This window comes from Pinus tabuliformis, chromosome 8, assembly GCF_031772625.1.
Source record: "Pinus tabuliformis cultivar Carrire ecotype Pingquan chromosome 8, CPIR1, whole genome shotgun sequence".
Classification (NCBI taxonomy): domain Eukaryota; kingdom Viridiplantae; phylum Streptophyta; class Pinopsida; order Pinales; family Pinaceae; genus Pinus; species Pinus tabuliformis.
In genome coordinates, this window is record NC_142294.1 from 1,682,996,583 (window position 1) to 1,683,019,936 (window position 23,354).

The 23,354-nt window shown below is 36.4% G+C and overlaps 2 protein-coding genes across 2 annotated transcripts in view; both read left to right on the forward strand.

Moving 5' to 3' along the window:
- Positions 1-17,807, forward strand: part of LOC149242702 (uncharacterized) — a 124,095-nt gene extending 106,288 nt beyond the window's left edge. The window contains exon 11 of the mRNA XM_089370953.1: positions 16,729-17,807. Coding sequence (XP_089227079.1) covers positions 16,729-17,188 — 460 coding nt within the window. The 3' untranslated portion in view covers positions 17,189-17,807. The remainder of the gene's footprint in view (positions 1-16,728) is intronic.
- On the forward strand, positions 14,816-16,766 carry LOC149242703 (uncharacterized). Its single transcript, XM_089374308.1, has 2 exons — positions 14,816-15,297; positions 15,388-16,766. The coding sequence occupies exons 1-2, from the start codon at positions 14,955-14,957 to the stop codon at positions 16,473-16,475; spliced, it is 1,431 nt and encodes a 476-aa protein (XP_089230434.1). The 5' UTR covers positions 14,816-14,954; the 3' UTR covers positions 16,476-16,766.
- Positions 17,808-23,354: the final 5,547 nt, after the last annotated feature.

Consider the following 23,354-nt stretch of genomic DNA (forward strand, 5'->3'; position numbering starts at 1 on the left):
AATTCAAGATGACTGATTTGGCATGGATATGTCCAGACCTCTTCATAATAATACAGACAGATTCCCATACAGGCAGATAATGTCTATCATCCTTAGCAGAAAACATAATGTCGGACCAGTTCAGAAATGCACATGAAAGATAACAGAGACAAAATATAATACATCTCCAGGATCAGTTGATCAAGAAGCTTGATGGAGATGTGTCAAAACTTTACAAGGCTGTACCAAAAGGGAGATTTCATTAAAACATATAAGGAGGGGGCAGCTACGCCCTGCCTATATGAAGAGGATCCAAAAATATGAAATTTCGTGTTTGCTTAATGTGAAATGCCCAAAAATATGAAATTTCGTGTTTGCTTAATGTGAAATGCCAGGCTGCAGCATCGCATCTGCAAGAACTAAAGGTAAGTGGCCTTCAAGAATAAGGTGACATGAACGACAAGAACTGATCTGTTTTCTAAATTGAAAATGAGAACTAATCTTGCTTGCTAAATTTTACAATTCTTTTCAGAATATATTCTGTTTGTATGGAGAATATTTTATAGTCAAAATAATTGTTTGAACAACATAAAAGACCCTATATTTTCTGTAATATTTTGGTCTCTACACTTACATACCATGGTTAAAGATTGTTTTTGACAATGGTTACAATGGAATTCATCCAGTCTTATCTACACAAGTTGTGGAATTCGACCATTGTAAAGAGCTTCATAACGTCCGTCAAATTCATGGCAACCCCGGTTACAACTCAGCAAGAAATTACCTGTTGCTTTGTCAATCAATGCCCTGGATCCTGAACAGACAATGTTAGCTTGGCTTATGCACCCAGTTGACTGGATAAGGCACCTCAATCACATTTAAAACCAGTAGACTCTGTCAACTTCGCAAAAAAGTAAAAGGCCACTTTTGTTCTTGAAATGGAACACTATGAATCTATTCCTACATTTTCAACACCAGAAGGCTGTTGACTAGCTTCTGATGTAGAAGATTGTTCTGGACAATTTCCTCCAGCAGATTCAATTGTTAAGTCTAAAGATAATCTAATTTAAGTGTCCCATGAAATTGTCAAATTTGCAACTTAGTCCAAACCTACAGATAGCATAATGAGTGAAGAAGTTGCATGTTAGGCCCTCCTAGTTAATTCTATGATCGACAAAGAGATTCAAAATAGAGGAGAGGATAGTACAATGTTATGGGCAACCAATGAAACATAAAATGACAAAAGTTAGGAATTGCACCAACAAAAATAATAATGCGATTATGGTGGATATATTCCAAAAGCAGTTGTCTATAATGAGACTTTTTGGAAGCTTTTCTGGTGAGTTTTTCCGGTCAAAATCCGGCAGCAATTTATTGGAATCGCAAGTTTGATGGCTAGTTTCTGCACAATCAAAGCGTCCCAGGGGTTTTTTAGGGTGCTGAATCCAAATATGCAGTTAAAAAACCATTTTAACTGCAACAAATCAAGATTTAACCTCAATTTTTTCCGCCGGATTCCATCACCGGAATCTCCAAAAAGTCGCATTATAGACAACTCCATTCCAAAATTGAGCAAAAGCATTTAATTGTTCAGTCCAACATCAAGCCAGGTTGATGATAAAAACGTATGTAGCAAGATAATGGTGGATATATTCCAAAATTGAGCAAAAGCATTTAATTGTTCAGTCCAACATCAAGCCAGGTTGATATAAACGTATGTACCGAGATAATAATTAAAAGTTCTAGTTTTACCTTCGAATTATGTCTCAAAGAGGTATCTTCATTTGAGGGATTCAGGTCATCATACAGCTCGAATCATTCTTCCTAAGACATGAAATTAACCTATTTTGCGCTGAAGTGCCTCCAGAAAGCATTTCTCCCTTCTAATAGTAAGTTAAAGTTGCTTATCAAAGTAAATATGCATCACTGAGAAGTGCCCAATTATGGTGAAATCTTATAATATCTTTTTGTGGTTTAAACTTTAGTCTGACTATGAATGTTACAAGGAGGCTAAACATCAAAAGACAGTGACCTTATGCATTATAAATTAGAGCTACTTCCAAGCTGTAGATAAAAATGCACTCTGCATTTTATATCTCAAACACGTTTCAACAGTGCATACAAAAGTACTTTTTAATGTGCCACTCAGACTCTTATCATGGAGGAATGAATATTTAAGTAGAAGAAAAGAAATAAAGTAAAACAGTTACACTTCAACCATAGAAAATGCATACAAAGGATGCCATGCAACAAGGTAACATTTAAAGCACACCAAGCATTGCCAACATCAAAGCAAGATCAGGTGAATGATATACTTCCAATTCTATTAAGAAAAAATAAATTGCAGGTCATACGGGTAGACCAAGAGGATCGAGGACACAAATTTCATGTGAGAATGATCCTCTCCTTAAAATGATGGTGTGTACATGTCATGACAAATTTCCCAACAGTGTCTTGATGTAGAACAGACATGCTGGTTGACCAGACCTTTAATGGAACATATTTTCCCTCTTGATGGATATTATGAGGCTCTTTATAATAGTCAAATTCCCCAACTTGTTTAGATAATACTGGATGAATCTCATTGTAACTAGTAACTTGAAATCCCATCAGCCTTTATTTCCTGTGGTGAAATTGAGATGCTCTTTCCATGTTGATTTGGGCAAACATTTTCTGTTTGTGTCTCTCAGGTGGGCTTCTTAAACCCCTCGGCCCTTGATAACTATTCATTTTACCTCAAGCAATGATTACCTTGTAATGCCAGCTTCTATTCGCTGTTCAGCATTGCCCCTTTCTGCCTTCTGTTTCTGCTAGATATAGTTTAGTATTTTTTGGTACTTGTCAATTTTTGTTTACTGTTCAGTATTGTCCTTTCATTAGGTTCATCTTCAGTATTTAGTGTTTGTACATCACATTGAGAAACCGTTATCCTGTGAAAGTTATGTTTGTCATAATTCAGAAAATTTCGTTTCTTGTTGGTGCTCTAGATGCTCAGAAGACCCATGATCTTTTTGCACGTTGACACCATTAGCCCTTCATCCGATTCCATTTTGTGCTCAAGCCTTGTAAGTTCACCCCTATATTTACTCGCGATCATCCTTCCTTTGAGCTATGGATTTATACAATTGATGTGCTACTACATTTATTTTTTTATTATGAAATGCACCAAGAAATTATTAAGGCCCTGCGGGTCTTTCCATATCCACAATATTAGATGTAATTCATTAGCTCGTTCATCGTGTTTTTATGATTAAGCCTGGAGTCAATGCAACTAGTTGGCAAACTAATTGGAAGCATTAAATCTTCATATTTGCTATTGGGTCGAGGTAATCTTCGGTGAGCTTAAGTCGATCGCAGATTCTTGGAATATTTCGGGATTTGACGGACATGGGCACGGTCAAATCATATCATAATAACTTTTCATCACATGTTTACCCCGGTTGGCCGGTTACTTGGTAAATGTGGAAGGAGGGTGTTACAGAGTGGTGTTCCTTTATTCATTTTTCGGGGAATTTGGTGCTACAGGAATGCCGATATTTTCGAGGGATCAAGTTGGGATATTTAGCAGTGTTGTTATTCCATTGCTGCATGCTTCAATGAGTATGGCTGAATGGCTAATCAGAAGCACAAGAGAAGTATTCACCTCATTAACATATGGGACATATTCCTTGTCGACTTTTTTGATGGGGTGACCAACAGAGGGAAATATGGGTGCGAGGTATATATTGTTATCAATCCAAAACTTTATTTCATTTTATGTGGAATTACGGTGAAGGTACTAACATTTGTGCAAAGGTCATTACCCTTTGGGGAGTACTATCTTGTTCAAAATGGCTCTCCATCGACAATTTGGTGGTATTAAGAGATTCAAAGGTGGCCATAGATTGGGTTCAAGGTCATACAACTTTTGAACACCACAAGCCCATAAACTAGTTGCATAGTATCAAAGAGATTCAGGTTGAATGTCTAGATTTGACTTTCTCCCACCTATATCGTGAGCATAATGCTGTTGTTGATGAGCTATCCAAAAAATGTCTACGTCAACATCTGAGGAGTATATTCTACACTGTTTTTTTCAAGGACAAGATGAGGGACTTTGAGTATATATGCATCATTTAGACAATGAAACGTGAACTTGAAGTATCCATTTGCTAATTTTCTGTTATGTTCTGAAACAAATTTTTTGGAACATGGCCATGGAATGTGGTAATATGCAAATATTTAAGCACACATCGGAGTTTTATGATCTACAACTATAGGTAAATGCCCAGGCTATTACGTTGTGGTCTATATTGGAATTGGGCTTACATATTGTCAATAAAATGAATAGTTGAGATTGCAAGCCAAACAAACATTCTTCGTCTAATATATGAATCAATGGACAATATCAAAAGTTTTGTCAATAGTAAGTCTCCTTGTCTATTTAATTTATTAAAAAATCATTTGTGGAACATGGTTATCTTGTATTTTATTTAAAAATTATTTATGAAACATGGTGTTGGAATTTGGTATCACCCGTTTCATTTCGTGTGACTTGAAAAGTAATATTACTAATTTTATAAATTAACTTTTTTTAATATTAGTTTTTTATAAATTTAAGTTTCATAATAATGTTAAGGCAGTAGTCTTTAACGCGACTTTTTGAAAGCTTTTCCGGCGATTTTTTCCGGTGAAAATCCGGCAGTAATTTATTGGAATCCAAGTTTGATAGCTAATTTCTGCACAATGAAACCGTCCCAGGGGTTTTTCAGGGTGCTGAATCCGAATATGCAGTTAAAAAACCATTTTAACTGCAACAAATCATGATTTCATCTCAATTTCTTCCGCCGGATTCCGTCACCGGAATCTCAAAAAGTCGCATTATAGACAACTCCAATGTTAAGTTATAATAAATACCATCATTATTAAATAATATCATTAATAATATAACTAATAATAATAACAACATTCAAATTAATATTAAAAATAATATTATTAAAAACAAGATTAATACAATATTAAATGATGTTAGTAATTTTCTTTAGCTAAATTTACTTACGTTTTAGGTTTTATTACTTTAAGATTTTAATAATATTGGTTTTTTATTATTTTAAGTTTATAACAATATTATTATTATCATTTTTTTTTTTATCGTTAATACTATGCTATTCTATTATATACAGAAACAGAGAAACAGATACAGTCATGAGTTCAAGTTGCCTGAGGCCAAGGATGGCACTCTGGGCTGACAGTGATCAAAAACCACCCATACAGGGTTCCCTCCACCTCTCACCCGCGCAGGGGCAACACCACCGAGACTAAACACCCACGCAGGGGCAACACCATTGAGACTAAACACCCACGCAGGGGCACCATCACTGAGACGGGTTACCCACGCAGGGGCTTTAAACCATTGGGGAATAGTGAAAGCAAAATTAGTCAGCCCACACAGGAGCAAATAAGAGAAAAAGAAGACCTTCATCAAGCTCCCTCGCAGGGGCGTAGACAGACATTGAACTGTATAATTCTCGAGCCAAACAAAGACACCCAAAACACACATTAAGCCATTGTGACAAAAGTGGCAATTCGAAGAAAAACCTGAGCATTGTCTGAGGGAAAGAGCTTGGTCGAGCAGACGACTATTCATCCGGCTCTTCTTCATAAATCCAGCACGCACCTTCTGGGGGAGGGCCCCAATCGACCTTGGCCTTGCCTGAAGAAGACGCCGGTTGAGTCGATGGTGGAACGACGTCCGGCTCTGGGCGCTCCTCTGACCGTCCCTCCGCAACCCTGGAGCTTTCAGCCAGATGAACTTGTGTGCGGGGTTGCTCCCCAATTTCCTCTTTCGGTTCTTCCAGAAATAGGATCGAGACATGAGCATTGATGTTAGAGTTGCCCTGGGCACTGCTGAAGGAGAATACCGCTGTTCCAAACGCAGGTAGCGGGGCAGAGCCCGAATTTGGAGCACTATAATCCATAAACTGGCTCGCCTGGATGGGATGAGCCTCAACTACCTGGTGGCACAGACAACAGCAGCAGCGTGAGGGTGGATTTGCGACCGAGGGACGTGAAGTTCCACCTCTACCTGAGCCTCGACGGCTGTTGAGACGCTGTCGAGGCTTGACCATGTTTTCCTTGAAGGCAGGTAAGCGTAACAGAGCAGGGGAAAAGGATTTGGAGGGTGTGAAACCGCCGTCTCCCTCCTTTGCAGCCGAAGGGATTTCTTGAGCCTGAGCTCTGAGAGCCGACGACCAAAAACCCAATTCCAAAATCCGAACTCGATCCGATGCAAAACATTCCACATTCTTGCCATTTTTATGCTCCTCTGCTCTCTCTCGATTCTCGTATGCCATAACTGCACCCTGAGATAGTAAATGAAGCTCGGACAAGGCAATGAATTGCCGTCCCTTCGCACCTCTGCTCTCACGCTTGCCATCCAGGGCGGCGGATTGCAATTAATACCCGTCTCATGCTTGGGGCCGCCCATGGTGACCAGGTGGCGTTCCTTTCTCCACAGTCGTGTCACCCGCATCCGGGGATATTATTATCAATTATTAATAAACATTAAATTTAATATTAATATTGATTTGAATACTAATGTGAAAATTAATATGAAATTATTAATGAAATTAATATCAACTACATTTAGTAATGTGGTTGTGATAATTTTATGTTATACAAACTAAATTTTAGTATGGATTGATGTGCATTATTCTATATGGAACTTGTTCCTGGATTTCAAGCAATGATAATTATGGGTAAAATCAAAGCTTGATAAAAAATTGTGATTATATATATAAAAAAATAGTGGGTTTTTAATATATATTTTTTATTATCATAGTGTTATATTTTCCGAATTTAGGCTTATGTGATCCACAATTATAATGTTGGGATATCTTTCATTACTAATCGAGAGTATTTTGTTGAGACCTTTTGAACCAACCGGTGTGGGGGTTCATCATCAGGAAACTAGTGTGGTTCATCATCAGGACAAGATGCAAGTGGGATCTAGGCAATGGAATTGGAGAGTGATGGAAAGAGCTGATAACAGCTAGCTTTGACCCACAATATAAAATATTCAATAAGGATGAGGAGAAATCATCATCACGACCAGATGCAGAGTAGATCTAGGCAACGAAATAAATAGTGATAGCGATGGAAATAGATGATAATGGCTAGCTTTGACCCACAATATAAAATATTCAATAAGGATGAGGATAAATTTTTGCTCTAGGTAACAAAATAAATAGTGATAGCGATGGAAAGAGATGATAATGGCTAGCTTTGACCCATAATATAAAATATTCAAAAAGGATGAGGATAAATTTTTGCTCGAACCAACTAGTGTGGTTCATCATCTTAATGTAATATGGATAATATAAAATATTCAATAAGGTTGAGGAGAAATTTTTGCTCCAACCAATTAGTGTGGTTCATCATCTTAATGTAATATGAATTACAGAAGTCAATTCAGGAAAAAAGGATGGTGAGGACTCTAACTAATTTATAACTAAATCCATATAAAAATATATTTATCAAAATAAAATAATACCTTATATGATTACAATAAATATATGATGACTCTCCCTAACAAATTTTGACTAAGAAACAATTAAGTTATTTATTTTATTTCAAGTTATGATTAACTAAATAAATAAATAAGAATAAATTAATAAATAATTACACTAATGGTAACTGAGTAGACGTGATTAGCACCAAAAGATGTCCCAACATTATAATGTTACACAACTATAATTAACTCCTAAAATAATTTTGTTCATTTATTTTAAAAGATAGGATGTGATTAGTACCAAAAGATGTCCCAACATTATAATGTCATATATCAACACAACTATAATTAACTCCTAAAATAATTCTATCCATTTATTTTAAAAGATATATATAGATTGATCATGTATGTAAGTGTATTTCAATTTCTTTTAAAAAATTGAAACTTCATATCATGTACAATTTGCAATACATATAAACAACAACTTTACATGAAATAACAATCTTAACCCAATATATTCACTTATCTATTTTTTTATATTTGATTTTAAACCAGTTTAGATCCAACTTCGGATATATCAAGCGCTCTTGAGGTGCATGTTAAGCTCCATTAGTTTTGCACAAAAACTGCCTTGATTTATGGAATTGCAGCTTTTCTTAACTTATGGAAACCAACTGCAGTAGTTTCCTTAAGTTAAGAAAATCAACTGCAATTACTAAATTTATAATTGGAAGCTACTAAAGTGGTCCATCACTTTGATCTGATCTCTACCTTGATTTGTGGTTTTTCTAACACATAGCTTTTAGAAGCTTGATGGAAGCTTAGCTATATGTTCATCTGTTTGGTCCCCAAGCTCCTATCTCAATCCCCTTCAGTTCTACACCATCTAGCTGAGATAGTAGAGCTTGGAAGTGCCTTCAGATTAGTTGTCTTCTTTCCTTTTTGCATGCACAGCTGGAGCGTGGTGTTTCAAAAAGAAATTCTTTTTGCATGCGCAGCTGGAGCGTGGTGTTTCAGAAAGAAATTGCATCAACAGTTTCACCAATGGCTGGAGGTAATTCGTTTCCCTGGGCATTAAGTTTCAGTGATTCTTTTTAGTTCTTTCCGCATGCAGAATCGCTGTTTAAGTTTATTAGTTTTCTAACAGTTGGTATCAGAGCAAGGTTTACCTCTGTCTTGGTGTGAGATTCGAATATTTTGAAGTGCGACTCTGTACCTCTATAAATGATTTTGTTGCGTTTTTCATATAATCCCGAGGCCTGTAAAGAGTTTCGAATATGAAATTCAAAAATCGATGAAAAAGCTTCGATACCCAGGCACGTGAAGGCCGTCAAGATAAGAGTGTAAATTGCATTATAACGATGTTGAGTGTTTATTCTTTCATGCTCAATGGTCCTGGATTCGAATCCTCTGAGCACTTGTTCTTTCATATTCTTGCCCCAGTATTCGAATCACTTTTGGTGACCTGTTAAGCATGGTTGACCCTTCCTTTTAGTTAGGATTCCGAAAGGTTCAGCGCTTTGTTTTGTCACGGCGTTTGCTCTATTATTTTGCCTGATTTGAAAGAAGAAATGACTGGAATTTTGGATTCTATGGTTATAAATAGCGGGGTTTCGGTTGGAGCGCCATGCTCGACTGTCCAAAGCCGGAACTGCATTCAAAATCTGGATTGAATCCAGTGTCACCTTGTCTCCAAAGGAGCCTTTGGTGAGAAATTTGTTTAATATTCCTCTTTATTGCTGGCATTTAATTTCTAGAACGTGTTACAAATTAGATAAGCTCTGCATCTGATTCTTTTAAATGTAATATTCAAGCCATGAAATTCAATTCCCTGAATTCTACTTATTTATCAGATCTAAGGCTAGATGCAGAAGCTTTAGAGCGAAAGCTAGACTATATTGAACACATGATTTATTTCGTGATTCTGCGTGTTTACTCTGCAGTGCGATACTTCTGTTTAGAATACATGGACGTATGTTAAGTCAAATTAATTTTTTATTTGGGTATAATTTTCACTGCGAATCAACGCGTTTATATTTTATTTTGGCTGGCTGTTGATCAAATTCATCGACATGTTCTGAGCTCATGGATGAGCCCTCCGATTTAACCCGATGCAGAACATATATGTTGCAGTTGTTTCATTAATGGGTTAATTTCGTTTTCCCTATGTTTGTGAGTAATTTCGGCTTGTCTTGATTTTTAGTTGTTTGCATGCATATCTATAGGCCAGAATTTATATTTTCGTCCTTTCTGGTTTACAAACACTTTAGAGCTCTGCGTATGTATTCGGTTGCTAGTTTGATGTGGTAATGATTATGATTAAAATTGAAGATTGGGCCTCAAGCCAGACTTTGATGGCATACGTAGCTTCATTTGGACTTGAAGATTGAAGTATTGGGCCTCAAGCCAGACTTTGATGGCATACGTAGCATCATTTGGACTTGAATATTCGGCCGTAGCATCATTTGGACTTGATGATTTAGATTATAGGTTTGTACCCTATTGCAATCCCAAGTTCAATTCTTCGTTTTTGTCATAAGATCATACCAAGTTGAGGGACTCATTGAATTATTTGTATTTTGATTCGTGGGTAGCAACTGTGGTGCCGTCTGGGTACATGTACAGTTACAGTAGTAGGTCGTATCCTTATGCCATATTGGGAGATTGATATCCAGTGGAATAGAACTCGTAACTGTCAATGGGCTTGGCATCTATCCGTAGCTTGAGAGTTATTGACCCTTGCCAAGCAGATTTTTTATTTATTTATGTTTATTCGGCACATCATAAATGATCTGGCGCACTGTTCTTGAAATTTAACACTGCCTGATTTTAATTATGATCATTTTATTCGGCAGAAATTACCAGATATAAATCTTTTGATATAATTCTATCAAATTTGGCGAAGCGTTTGCTTAAGGGTTTAGTTTCAAACATAATAATTTCTGCTGTTCAATTTCACTATTTGAATATTTGAAATAGTTTAGTCTTTGAATATTTCAAATTTGCAGTTTTATAATTTATAATTGGAACTGTTTGGAGGCTTTTAGAACCCAATGATATGATAATCTCCTGCCCTGAAGCCCCGGGTCCGGCATGAGATCTATGACATGGAGTCCATTCTTTATTTATTTAATGTTAAGCTCAAATGGATTTTTTCAATTGTGGACGCTTATTGGGATTATAGCCTAAGAGGTTTCCTTTTGATAAAAATAAACACGAGATCTTTAAAAGTGCTATATGAAGTTTTTTTAATTATATCACTTTTTGAAGAACAATTTTTTTTTTTGATCATGTGGTAAGAGCCAGTGCTCCTTAACTTTTTAAGGTGATAGAGCATTTTTATTATTTGATAATTATTTTTATGGAAGAGTAAACTTGGCCATATTTTCAAATGGATGTCTTTATGTAGCAAGACTTCGTGCAGTTAGCAGCCTTAAAGACTTGCACAATTTGTGTGTTAGCGTGTGCCATGCTATTCAATATATGCTTATATGATGGTTCTTGAATTCGTTAGCTGCGTCTCCTGATCCCATCATTATCGAATAATGGCACTCTGTAAATTTTATAATTGATTACATATTCATTGTAAAATTTACGCTGAACTTAAGGACGGAGCCTGAAGTCAAGCCAGCTAGCCTTCGAACTGCATTTTCTATGCAAGTGCAAAGTAGAACAACGCTGCTTCAGTCAATCTCCGGGTTAAGTTTTGTTTATGCAACAAAATAATGTCTAGTGATCCATATGATTTTAATTAATTAGAGAATAGCCACAACATCTTTAATTAAATAAAATTATATATTGATTGGCAAGATCACATAAAGATTATTTAGACATTAAATTGTAATTAATTACACTGAATATAATAAATTTTATCCCACAGGAATTTTTATTATATTTATGTGATTAATTAGGATAAAATTTCATAACCTACCCACAGGAGTTATGAATTAATAAGTTTTATCATAAAGTTTTATTGAATCTGTTTGAATTAAAAATTTAGCCCACAGACAATTTTTATGTCATTTGATTCAATTCCTTTTAAGCATGATTTACAATCAAATTGTAATTAATTACACTGAATATAATAAATTTTATCCCACAGGAATTTTTATTATATTTATGTGATTAATTAGGATAAAATTTCATAACCTACCCATAGGAGTTATGAATTAATAAGTTTTATCATAAAGTTTTATTGAATTTGTTTGAATTGAAAATTTAGCCCACAGGCAATTTTCATGTCATTTGATTCAATTCTTTTTAGCATGTTTTACATTGGTAAAACATGAAAGTTTATTAAGCCTCAACATAAGCATGTGATTCTTTATTTTGATGCAGCAGTACAACCTGCAAATTTCTCTGAAATTCGTTGTGACATTCCCGAACTTAAGGAAATAATCTCATTTGTTTGTTATGAATCTAATATGGTTAAACACATGGTGGATTGATTCTGGATCAACAATTCACATTTCGAATTCCTTGCAAGGTTTGCAAAACCTAAGGAAGCCAGTGGGAAGTGAGCAAAGCATCTTATCAGGAAACAAAATGGGCTCGCATGTGGAAGCTATAGGAACATGTTATTTAGCTTTAAGTAGTGGTTTTGTTTTGGAGTTAGAAAAGACCTTTTATGTTCCAAGTTTTTCTAGAAACTTGATTTCAATTTCAAGGCTTGTACCTTTTAGATATTCCTTAAACTTTTCAGAAAAATCTTTCAGTCTATTCTATAAATCTGATTATGTTGGGAATGGTATTTTGTCTAATGGTCTTTACTGCATTAATTTACAAAACAAAGTCACATATGATTCAATGCATGTTCACACTGGCACTAAAAGATGTGTTATTAATGAAGTTTCCTCTAAATTATGGCACCGGAGACTAGGTCATATCTCCATAGATAGAATTAAAAGATTGGTAAATGAAGGAATACTTAATACTCTAGATTTTACTGATCTTGAGACTTGTGTGGACTGCATAAAGGGAAAGCAGACCAACAAGTCAAAGAAAGGTGCCAATAGGAGTTCAGACATATTAGAAATCATACATACTTACAGATTTTATTGTCCATCTCACAACACTAGGATTGTGGAATCAAGAAATGCAAAGTTTCTTGAAAATGACTTGATCAGTGGGAGCGATCAAACCAAAAACATAGTTTCTGAGAAAGATCATTCAGAATCTCAACCTTCCACTTCAAGTGAAAGATTTGTTATTATTCATAGAACCCCTCAAGTACAAATTGGTGTTGAACAACCAATTGTTGAAGTTCCACAAGCTGCTGACGATATTCCAGTAGATCAAGGAGTTCAAGAGTTGCCAAGAACCTTTGAACAACAAGTTGAACCACATACTTCTCAGGAAGATGATGGTACAACATTAAGAAGATCTACTAGACCTAAGAGATCAGAAATTCCTAATGTATGCTCAAGTCTGCACAAGACCTGACATTGCATTTGTTGTGGGAATGTTGGGACGATATCAGAGTGATCCAGGTTTAGACCACTGGAGAGCTGCAAAGAAAGTAATGAGGTACCTTCAAGGGACCAAAGACTACATGCTTATGTATAGATGGACGGACAACTTGGAAGTAATTGGCTACTAAGATTCTGACTTTGCTGAATGTGTTGATTCACGCAAATCAACATCAGGATACATTTGCCAAGCAGACCTTGATTGCCACTTCCACTATGGAAGCCGAGTTCGTCTCCTGTTTTGAGGCTACTTTACATGGTGTATGGCTTAAGAATTTCATTTCTGGGCTTAGAATTATGGATTCTATATCTAAGCCATTGAGAATATATTGTGATAATTCAGCTGCTGGTTTTATGGCTAAAAAAGTGGGAGTCGAAATAAACACATCGACATTAAGTATTTAGCTATAAGGGAACGCGTTAAAGAAAATAAAGTGGTCATTGAGCACGTCAGCACTGAGTTAATGATCGCTGATCCTTTGACTAAGGGCATGCCACCGTTTAAATTCAAGGATCATGTATTGAATATGGGACTTGGTTCCATTATGCAGTTTTTCATTGTATGGACAATGTTAATGAAATTCTTAATTATTGTGATGTTTTTTCTCATATTTATGTGCACCTTAAGTTGATTTGAGAAAATTCATTTAAGAAGGACCAAGAATAAACATAAGGTTTATTCATTAAGAAATTGTTGCCACATAAATTAGAATAAGAATAAATGCATAGTAATACATGGAAGATAATACTCGTCATTAGAGGACTTATCGCCATGATTCATGTATCTATTACTTAATACAGATTATCAATGGTTTTTAAGTTGAGACATTAAGTTTGGAAGTATGGACCAAGTGGGAGAATGTTAAGCTCCATTAATTTTGCACAAAAGCTGCCTTGATTTATGGAATTGCAGCTTTTCTTAACTTATGGAAACCAACTGCAGTAGTTTCCTTAAGTTAAGAAAATCAACTGCAATTACTAAATTTATAATTGGGAGCTACTAAAGTGGTCCATCACTTTGATCTGATCTCTACCTTGATTTGTGGTTTTTCTAACACATAGCTTTTAGAAGCTTGATGGAATCTTAGCTATATGTTCATCTGTTTGGTCCCCAAGCTCCTATCTCAATCCCCTTTAGTTCTACACCATCTAGCTGAGATAGCAGAGCTTGGAAGTGCCTTCAGATTAGTTGTCTTATTTCCTTTTTGCATGCGCAGCTGGAGCGTGGTGTTTCAAAAAGAAATTCTTTTTGCATGCACAGCTGGAGCGTGGTGTTTCAGAAAGAAATTGCATCAACAGTTTCACCAATGGCTAGAGGTAATTCGTATCCCTGGGCATTAAGTTTCAGTGATTCTTTTCAGTTCTTTCCGCATGCAGAATCGCTGTTTAAGTTTATTAGTTTTCTAACAGTGCAAACTTTTTTCCTAAGTGCAAAACTTGAAAAAGGGTTTGCACCTCGAGAGATTTGATCTGTCGAGCTTAATAGATTCAGAGTTAAGATGGATCTAGGTTGATTTAATTATTATTTTTATTTTCTAGTTTAATTTCTATTTTTATATAATTTCACTAAGTGAAAATGTTTATATATATATATATATATTTTATTATTCATTATTATTTTCATGTAATTTGAACGTTGGGCATGTTGTTGGTATTGACCTATATTATGGTATGGTTTGTAAAATCCGTGGTAAATTGGGGGATTATCCATATGCTTATTCCCATTTCTCCACAGTCAATTTAATTTTAATTTACAATTTCTCTTTTCCAATATAATCTTTGTTTTTACTGACTCTAACTTTTTCAAATGGGAACATATTCCTCGATACAGAAAATTTCAATTTTCTTTCCACATGATGTCCCCTGCTCTCAACTCACATAAATTAGGGTTTCACGGAGATAAAATTATTTCATTTCTCAATTTACTCTCGCATTGCACTCTCAACTCACAGAAGTAGCTGCTGTCACACGAACACATTTATATTCTCTCAGGTTTCTGGGTTCTCTGCTCGCTCAACATGGGGCTCACTAGCACGAGGAACGCAATGCTCTCCCTCTGCACCCACAACATCTCCATTCATCGACTTTCCTTCCGCACTTTGAGCGCCCCTGCAGACACGCGCATTAAAACACTCTGTCGCACCAACAAACTTCAAGAGGCACTGGACACCTTCAAGCACCTGCTTTCACCTAAATCTACATCCATCCCCTCTCTAATCACCTGCAATGTCTTGTTAAGTAGCCTACTTCGACTGAATCAACATGAGTCAGTGTTCTCTGTTTACAAACTTATGATTGAACGCGACATTATTCCAGATCTCATAACTTTGAACATTATCATCAATTGTCATTGTGAAACAGGTAAAATGGATTATGCATTGAAAGTGTTTGAAGGAATGGAAGCGCATTTGTATGTTCCAAATGTCGTAACCTTCAATATCCTCATCAAAGGGTTTTGCAGGAAATTCAGAGTCGAGGACGCTATCAAGGTTTTCAAACAAATGAGGAGCAAACAACAAGCTTCTAGCCTTGTTACTTATAATACCCTAATAAATGGGTTCTGCAAGGCCGGGAAATCCTACGAGGCGTTCGGGTTGTTAGCTGTTATGCTGCAAAAGGGCCATGAGCCTAACATAATCACATGTAGCGCGCTCATGGATCGGCTATGCAAAGAATGTAAGCTCCAAGAAGTAAAGAAACTATTGTATCTGATGATAAAAGAGGGTTGTAATCCCAATGTTATTACATACAATATACTTATTAACGGTTTATGTAAAGAAGGCAAGTTGGATGAGGCGCGGGAGCTCTTCTATGAAATCTCTGAGAGAAACACATGCCCTGATCCTGATGTTGTAACTTATAGTGTGCTTATTGATGGTTTATGTAAGGAAGGCAAGTTGGCTGAGGCGAGGAAGCTCTACTCTGAAATGTCTGAGAAAAACATATCCCATGATGTTGTCACCTGCAATGTGTTTATTAATGTTTTATGTAAGGAAGGCAAGTTGGACAAGGCAATGAAGTTCTTCTCTGAAATGCCTGACAAAAACATATCCCCTGATGTGGTCACGTACTGTGCGCTTATTGATGGTTTATGTAAGGAAGGCAAGTTGATGTGGTCACGTACTGTGCGCTTATTGATGGTTTATGTAAGGAAGGCAAGTTGGATGAGGCAAGGAAGCTCTTCTCTGAAATGCGTGACAAAAAAATATCCCCTAATGTGGTCACGTACAGTGCGCTTATTGATGGTTTATGTAAAGAAGGCAAGTTGGACAAGGCGACGAAACTCTTCTCTCATGTGTCTGCAAAAAACATATCACCTAACGCGGTCACATACAATGCACTTCTTTATGGTTTATGTAAGGAAGGCAAGTTGGATAAGGCAAGGAAGCTCTTCTCTGAAATGTCAGGGAGGAACATATGCCCCAATATTGTCACATACAATGCACTTCTTCATGGTTTATGTAAGGAAGGCAAGTTGGATAAGGCAAGGAAGCTCTTCTCTGAAATGTCAGGGAGGAACATATGCCCCAATATTGTAATTTGTCACATACAACTTTTTTATTCATGGTTTATGTAATAAAGGAAAGTTGGATGAGGCAAAGAAGCTTTTCTATGAAATGTCTAGCAGAAACATTTGCTCTAACGTTGTTACATACACTGCACTTATCGATGGTTTATGTAAGGCAAGGAAACGACAGGAGACCACCAAATTGCTTCATGAGATGCTAGATAAGGGGTGTAATCCGAATGTTATCACGTACACTACTGTTATGGATGGCCTTTGCAAAGAAGGCAAGCTTCAAGAAGCTCTCAGGTTATTATATGTTATGGTGAAATAGGCAATCCACCTAATGAAATCACATACAGTACGCTTATAAATGGATTTTGCAGAGTGGGTAATCTGGAGAAGGCAGGGGAACTTCTTCGAGAGATGCCAGAGAAAGGCTGCAAGCCTGACCTAGTTATGTATCGTACATTAATACATTGGTTTTGCAAGCATAATAGGACACATATCTTCTATGAGATGCAACGCCAAGGTCAGAGCCCTGATGTTGTCACATACACCGCATTGATCAATGGACTCTGCAAAGTGGGTAATCTGAAGGAGGCAATAAAATTATTCAAACAGATGAAAGATAACGGTCTTGTCCCTGATATGATTGCATATGCCACCATCATGGATGCACTATGCAAGGACTGCACACCCGAAAAAGCCAATAGAATATTTCATGACAACTTCAAAAAAGTTTGATATTGGTGCTGTGACATATTCAGCCACAAATAACATCCTCTGTGATGATATTGCTGAAATGCACCTAGCAAGATTTAGTAATTTGGAGTAAATTGCAATTTATGAAGTGCAGGGGTAACTTTGGTAATTATAGGCTAGGCAGGCAATCTGAAACAGGCTTGGTGGCTGTATTGATGAAATCATCCAAGTGAAATTTCCAGAAAGTTGCACTATGTGTTAAATATGAAAACACATCTGATTTGGTGTTTAGTCACCTGGGTGACACATCTTTATTAGATGCACTAGTTGTTCAGTCTGGAAATGGGTTTCGCTTACCAGTTGGTGTGTACTTGCGACGGGTGTAGTGCCCCAGGTAAATAACAATGGCAGTGCTCACATATATAATCTAGAATTGGTTTGCTAAAATGGTTTGGGAGTTGTCATTTCACATTGATAAAGTGGAGCTTGCAAATAATAACAACGGTGAGTTACAAATTCATCTGATATGCTGTTAGTGATGGCAAAGTTGTTAAGGCTTTCAAATACTATACAATGTATTTGACTTTGCTGCAGTTTACATTAGCTGAATGGTCCGTCTGAAGTGCTCTTGAGCAATTGTTTTATGGAAATTAATGTTACTATTTGCTTGCAATAGTCACAATTTCTAATTTAGGTAAAATAGATGGACTCACTGTAATAGCACCTACTAGTATAGAAGTCACCAGCGTTGAGATAAATACTATGAAGCACTGTTATGGGTGTGAATTGATGTAGAGTTTACTCATGGTTTGCTCTAGTGGTTATTGAATCGCTATTGCTGAATTGCTTATGGGAAGTTTAGTGGTTATTGAATTGCTTATGGGAAGTTTAAAACTTTAAGGTACAATAAAACAGTCGATTAAATTAGCTGTCAACTGCATTCCGTAATTTTGTACCATGTGACAACCTTTTAACAGTCTGTAGTGATCCTTTCATATTGGTGCTAGAGGTTGTTTGAGAATTTGACAACTTTTCGTGATGTCATATAATTAGTTTATCCAGACTCGCTATAATAGGACATAAGACCATACGTGCAGTGACCTGGCAACATGGCATCTGGTTGTCTTAAAACTTAACATGGGAACTTACCTCACTGGGATTGATGTTATCACATTGAACATCGTCTGACTGTATGAACATGTTGAGGGCCCCGAAATCGGGTCGACAACAAGGGGGATACCCACCCGGTCCGGAACTTGGTTGGCGGCTCCTTGCCCGTTTGGAGTAGCGGGTCCAACTGGGGGTAATGGGACCAGTTTCCCAATGTGAAGGGTGTGCGTGTGTGTGTAGAGTTCGATGGTATTGATCTAAAGGTTTTCTAAGCTAATCTTAATTCTAACTGCTAAACTACTTCTATACTAATGTAATCTAATGAAGGAAAACAATACATCTAATCTACGCTAACCCGGGGTGTTTTCTTCTGTTATGCGATCTAGAAAGATTTCAAACAACAACTGGTAATAAAGATCATTCAGCTATTATCAGAATATAAATCAATAAAGATAAACCACTCTGCATAAGAAGTTAGGCAGAACAGTTGTGAACAGCATATCGCATAATTAGTTTTTCATATGTCAAGCATAAATAAATGACCCCACCATACAGAAGTGCCAAATGGTAATACAGACATTCATACAGTAACATATAAAGAACTCAACTGCATATCACTTTAGGAATACTAGCAGAATTTAGTCAAGAGATAAAAGTACCATTTATGGCTGACTTCACTAATAAAATTCAAGCAATAATGATTTATTTCTACTTGTTCTAATATCTGCTAAGAGTACAGAAGTGCAACATCAGTAACAGACATTAAAATGCAAACATAAATAAATCTCGATCCATCCATTCATCAAAAACCTCCTCCGAGGGTGCAGAAGTGCATGTTCTGAGGACAAGTTTTTTGATAGATTTCCGGACCCTTCTCCAAATGCCATGAGAAGGGTTAAATACTACTAACTAATTAATCTTAGTTACACAAATTTAGGGACCGGCTTCAAATGACCGCTCTGTTACTAAAAGCAAATTTATTTCTAAAAATTAATCTAATTTCTGACCGTTTCTGTATATTCTCCTTAGTGCTGTAAACATTGCAACGTTTTCCTGGGAAGAGTCGGCTGGCAGCCTTCTTCTTTCACTCGGGAGATAAAAGTGGAAATAAGAAGAGCTGGCACCTCCTTCTGACAGACCAAAAGATATTTTCGAAAACCTTTCTCTAGCTGGGTGTATTCGCCGCGCGTATACTTAGCACAACCCAGGTTATTCTCGAACTGATTTTGCTGTTGCTGTTTTGGTTTCTGGTCGTGCGAATGACTGAGTGGGTTAGGAGTCGCGCTGTATGGACAATCCCCTGTTTCGAGAATTGTTTCCGTTCTTTGTTCCAGGCTTTTCTGGAGCGTCTTCCTTCTCTTGCGCTTCTTTCTCTGCTTTGCCAAGTCTGAGTTTCAGGATCTTTTGTGAATACGCTGCTTTTGTGCGCCTTTGATTTGGAGTCCTGGATAGTCTAATTTCATCAGTGCCGGTTGGCTGATAGTCTGGAATCCGCGGTCCTGCTGCATGCCGCATCCATTTGCGGAGGCATCTTCTCTCTGTTATCTGATTGGCGCTTTCCCCTTTTCCTTGGATGTTTCCTGCATATAGATTTATATCAATTGTGTGTCTTGCAGTTTACGCAAAGAAGAAGGGAAATAAAAAGATTGACATGAAAGCATTAAATTCTAATGAATGCATAATCCTGACATTCATCATGACTTGACTCTTCGATAAATGCGATGCAATCATTCCTTGATACTCAAGCATGCGGTCATTAATTTCCTTTAATGCGCGCGCTTAATCTTGGGTCTATCGTGTACGTCGGAGAATTCTTGTGATGAGCCTTTTCATATCGCAGATCGTGGTTCACTGATATCGCAGATCGCAGATCGCTGATCGCAGATTTCATTCCATGGTTTATGCTGCTTAGTGCGACGTTTGCGATGTGCGATGTCGCATATCGGCGATCGGCGTTTCTTGAAGATCTCCTTTTTAAGAGCGCTTGGAATGCATGCGATGCGATGAACATCGCGTCTCTCTTTCGCAGTTTTGCTTTTTGTGCTTGGGGCGCGCTTCACTCTCTCCTTGCGATGCGATTTAAGCCTTAGGGAGAAAAATACAAAAATTTTAACAAAATATTTTTTGATTTTTTGTTCAGGGTCCCCCCTTTGCTCGATGTTATTGCTAATATTAAGCAAAGAGGGGGGGTTGTTGGTGACCACAACAGAACAATATGTATTTCAGAGGCTATGTGGTAAATTAATCTACAGCAACAACATGAGATCAGACCTTATCAGGTCTGCTGAATCTTACTGTATGCAGACTGTACTTTGTAGCTGTGGCATGAGCTGTTGGTTTAACCATCCTCTAATTTAGAAACTCTCTGCTTCTTCTGCTATATTCCTAAATTTTTTTGACTAGGGTCACTTCCTAATCAGTTGCTTGCACATATGAAGCTCGAATGGCAGTACCTAATGCTTAAACGGAAACCACACATTGGATCTACTTCTCACATGCTGTTAAGATCAATTAGTTTAAGTTCCTCTGCATGGCTTAATTGAAGTGCTACGTCTAAGCTTCCATTCTGACTAGAATACTGAAATTTGCTGTTGTCAGTAGTTGTAAATGTGTCATGCTGTTAATAATAGTCTCTGCTGGAAGTGAGAACTGTGGAAGTCATCTATTGCATATTGCACCAGAGTTATGATTTGCAATCCCAAGTTATTGCCGTTTCAGCCCTCAGTGGTGTGGCTCGGGGAACTTTGGCTCCAATAGCTTAGGGATCTCAGAAATAGTGTAACTTTATTTATTTATAATATTATTTGGGACAAAAATATGAAATTTTGTGTTTGTTTAATGTGAAATGTCAGGCTGCAGCATCGCATCTGCAAGAACTAAAGGTAAGCGTCCTTCAAGAATAAGGCGACATGAACGACAGGAACTGATCTGTTGTCTATATCGAAAATAAGAACTATATCGAAAATAAGAACTAAACTTGCTTGCTAAATTTTACAATTCTTTTCAGAATATATTCTGTTTGTGTGGAAATTTTTTTGTAGTCAAAATAATTGTTTGAACAACATAAAGGACCCTATATTTTCTATCAGATTTTGATTGTTTCTATCATATTTTGGTATCTACACTTACATGCCATGGTTAAAGAATTTTTTTGATAAGGTTACAATGAGATTCATCCAGTCTTATCTACACAAGTTGGGGAATTCGACAATTATAAAGAGCTTCATAATGTCCGTCAAATTCATGGCAACTCTGGTTACAACTCTCAGCAAGAAATTACCTGTTGATTAGTCAATCAATGCCCTGGATAAGGCACCTCAATCACATTTAAATCTGTAGACTCTGTCAACTTCGCAAAAAAGTAAAAGGCCACTTTTGTTCTTGAAGTGGAACACCATGAATCTATACCTACATTTTCAACACCAGAAGGCTGTTGACTACCTTCTGATGTAGAAGATTGTTCTGGACAATTTCCTCCAGCAGATTCAATTGTTAAGTCTAAAGATACTCTAATTTAAGTGTCCCATGAAATTGTCAAATTTGCAACCTGGTTAATGCTATGATCCACACAGAGATTCAGAATGAGAGAAAGCCAGAGAGGAGAGGATAGTACAATGTTATGGGCAACGAATGCAACATAAAATGACACAAATCAGGAATTGCACCAGCAAAAATAATAATGCAATTCTGGTGGATATATTCAAAAATTGAGCAAAAAACATTAATTGTTCAGTCCAACATCAAGCCAGGTTGATGATATAAAATTATGTAGCAAGATAAGAAGTAAAAGTTCTAGTTTCACCTCCGAATTATGTCTCAAAGAGGAGCTTGATCAAACATTTAAAAATATTTGACATGTAAAAAACTCCAATGTGAGCTATCCATTTTAAACGTACGCTAGTTTCTTTATTTGGATTCTTACAAATGAGAAAATTTCCTTGGCTATCATTAATTGGAAATAGGATTTAATATATTCAATTTTCTGATTTTTGTAGTAAAATCTTAGTTTCTTTATTTGGATTCTTACAAATGAGAAAATTTCCTTGTCTATCATTAATTGGAAATAGGATTTAATATATTCAATTTTCTGATTTTTGTAGTAAAATCTTTCATGCGATAGCCTATTATCATCAATGTTGGATTAATAATATTTCAATGAAACTTTGAGACAATGTTTTTTTGGCAAATGAGTTTGTGCATAATGTTATATTTTCCTATCTTATACATTGATCTGCTTTCTGTCATCAATGCCCTATATTATTGCATTAAATAAATTCTGTGATAGGGTTTCTTTCACAAACGAGTTTGTGCATAATACAATCTTTTCATATTCTATACTTGAATGAGCATAACATCTGCAAACATAAAAATGCATTTTTTGATAAATTAAACTATCAAGGTAGGTTTTAAAAACTTAGGCAACTCTTTGTTGATAGATATCATATATGAAAGCATGCACCTACATGTAAAATTAAAAAGGAAACTTGTGATGAAGTAGCTATCTCAACGAGAATGTAGACACTTTAAAAACAAGTGCACCCATATTGAATGAGGACTAGTCACATCAACGATGAATTACTAGAAGGTGAACTTGACAACAAATAACTTTCTCAATAATTATTAGAAAGTGAACTGTACAACAAATAACTTTCTCAAGGCTTTTTTGTAAACACTATTTTTCTAATTTGCTATAAGATGCCTGCAAATGTACTTATTAGAGTAGGGATTGCACGTGGTTATTATTAGAATTCATTTTTTGTGGTCACAATTGTGTTCAAAATCCAACTTAAATTTCTTGTAGACAAAATATGACAACAAGAATTAATTAAAAATCTAGTAGTGTTTACCTCACATATAAAACTAAATATTTGTTTGACTTTACTAACAAGTTTTAGAAGGATATGTTTATGCCATAGTATTATTGGTTTCTCTTATGTGGCTGAGGTTGGATGGCCTTTTATGATATGTACAAAGTGACGATTAGATAATTGATACATGCATAGAAGGTTGTGTGTGAATCCTCCTACGAACAAAGAGAATCAATACACATGAAATTTTTGGGGAACAATCTATGACATTCTCACCCCAACCAAATTAA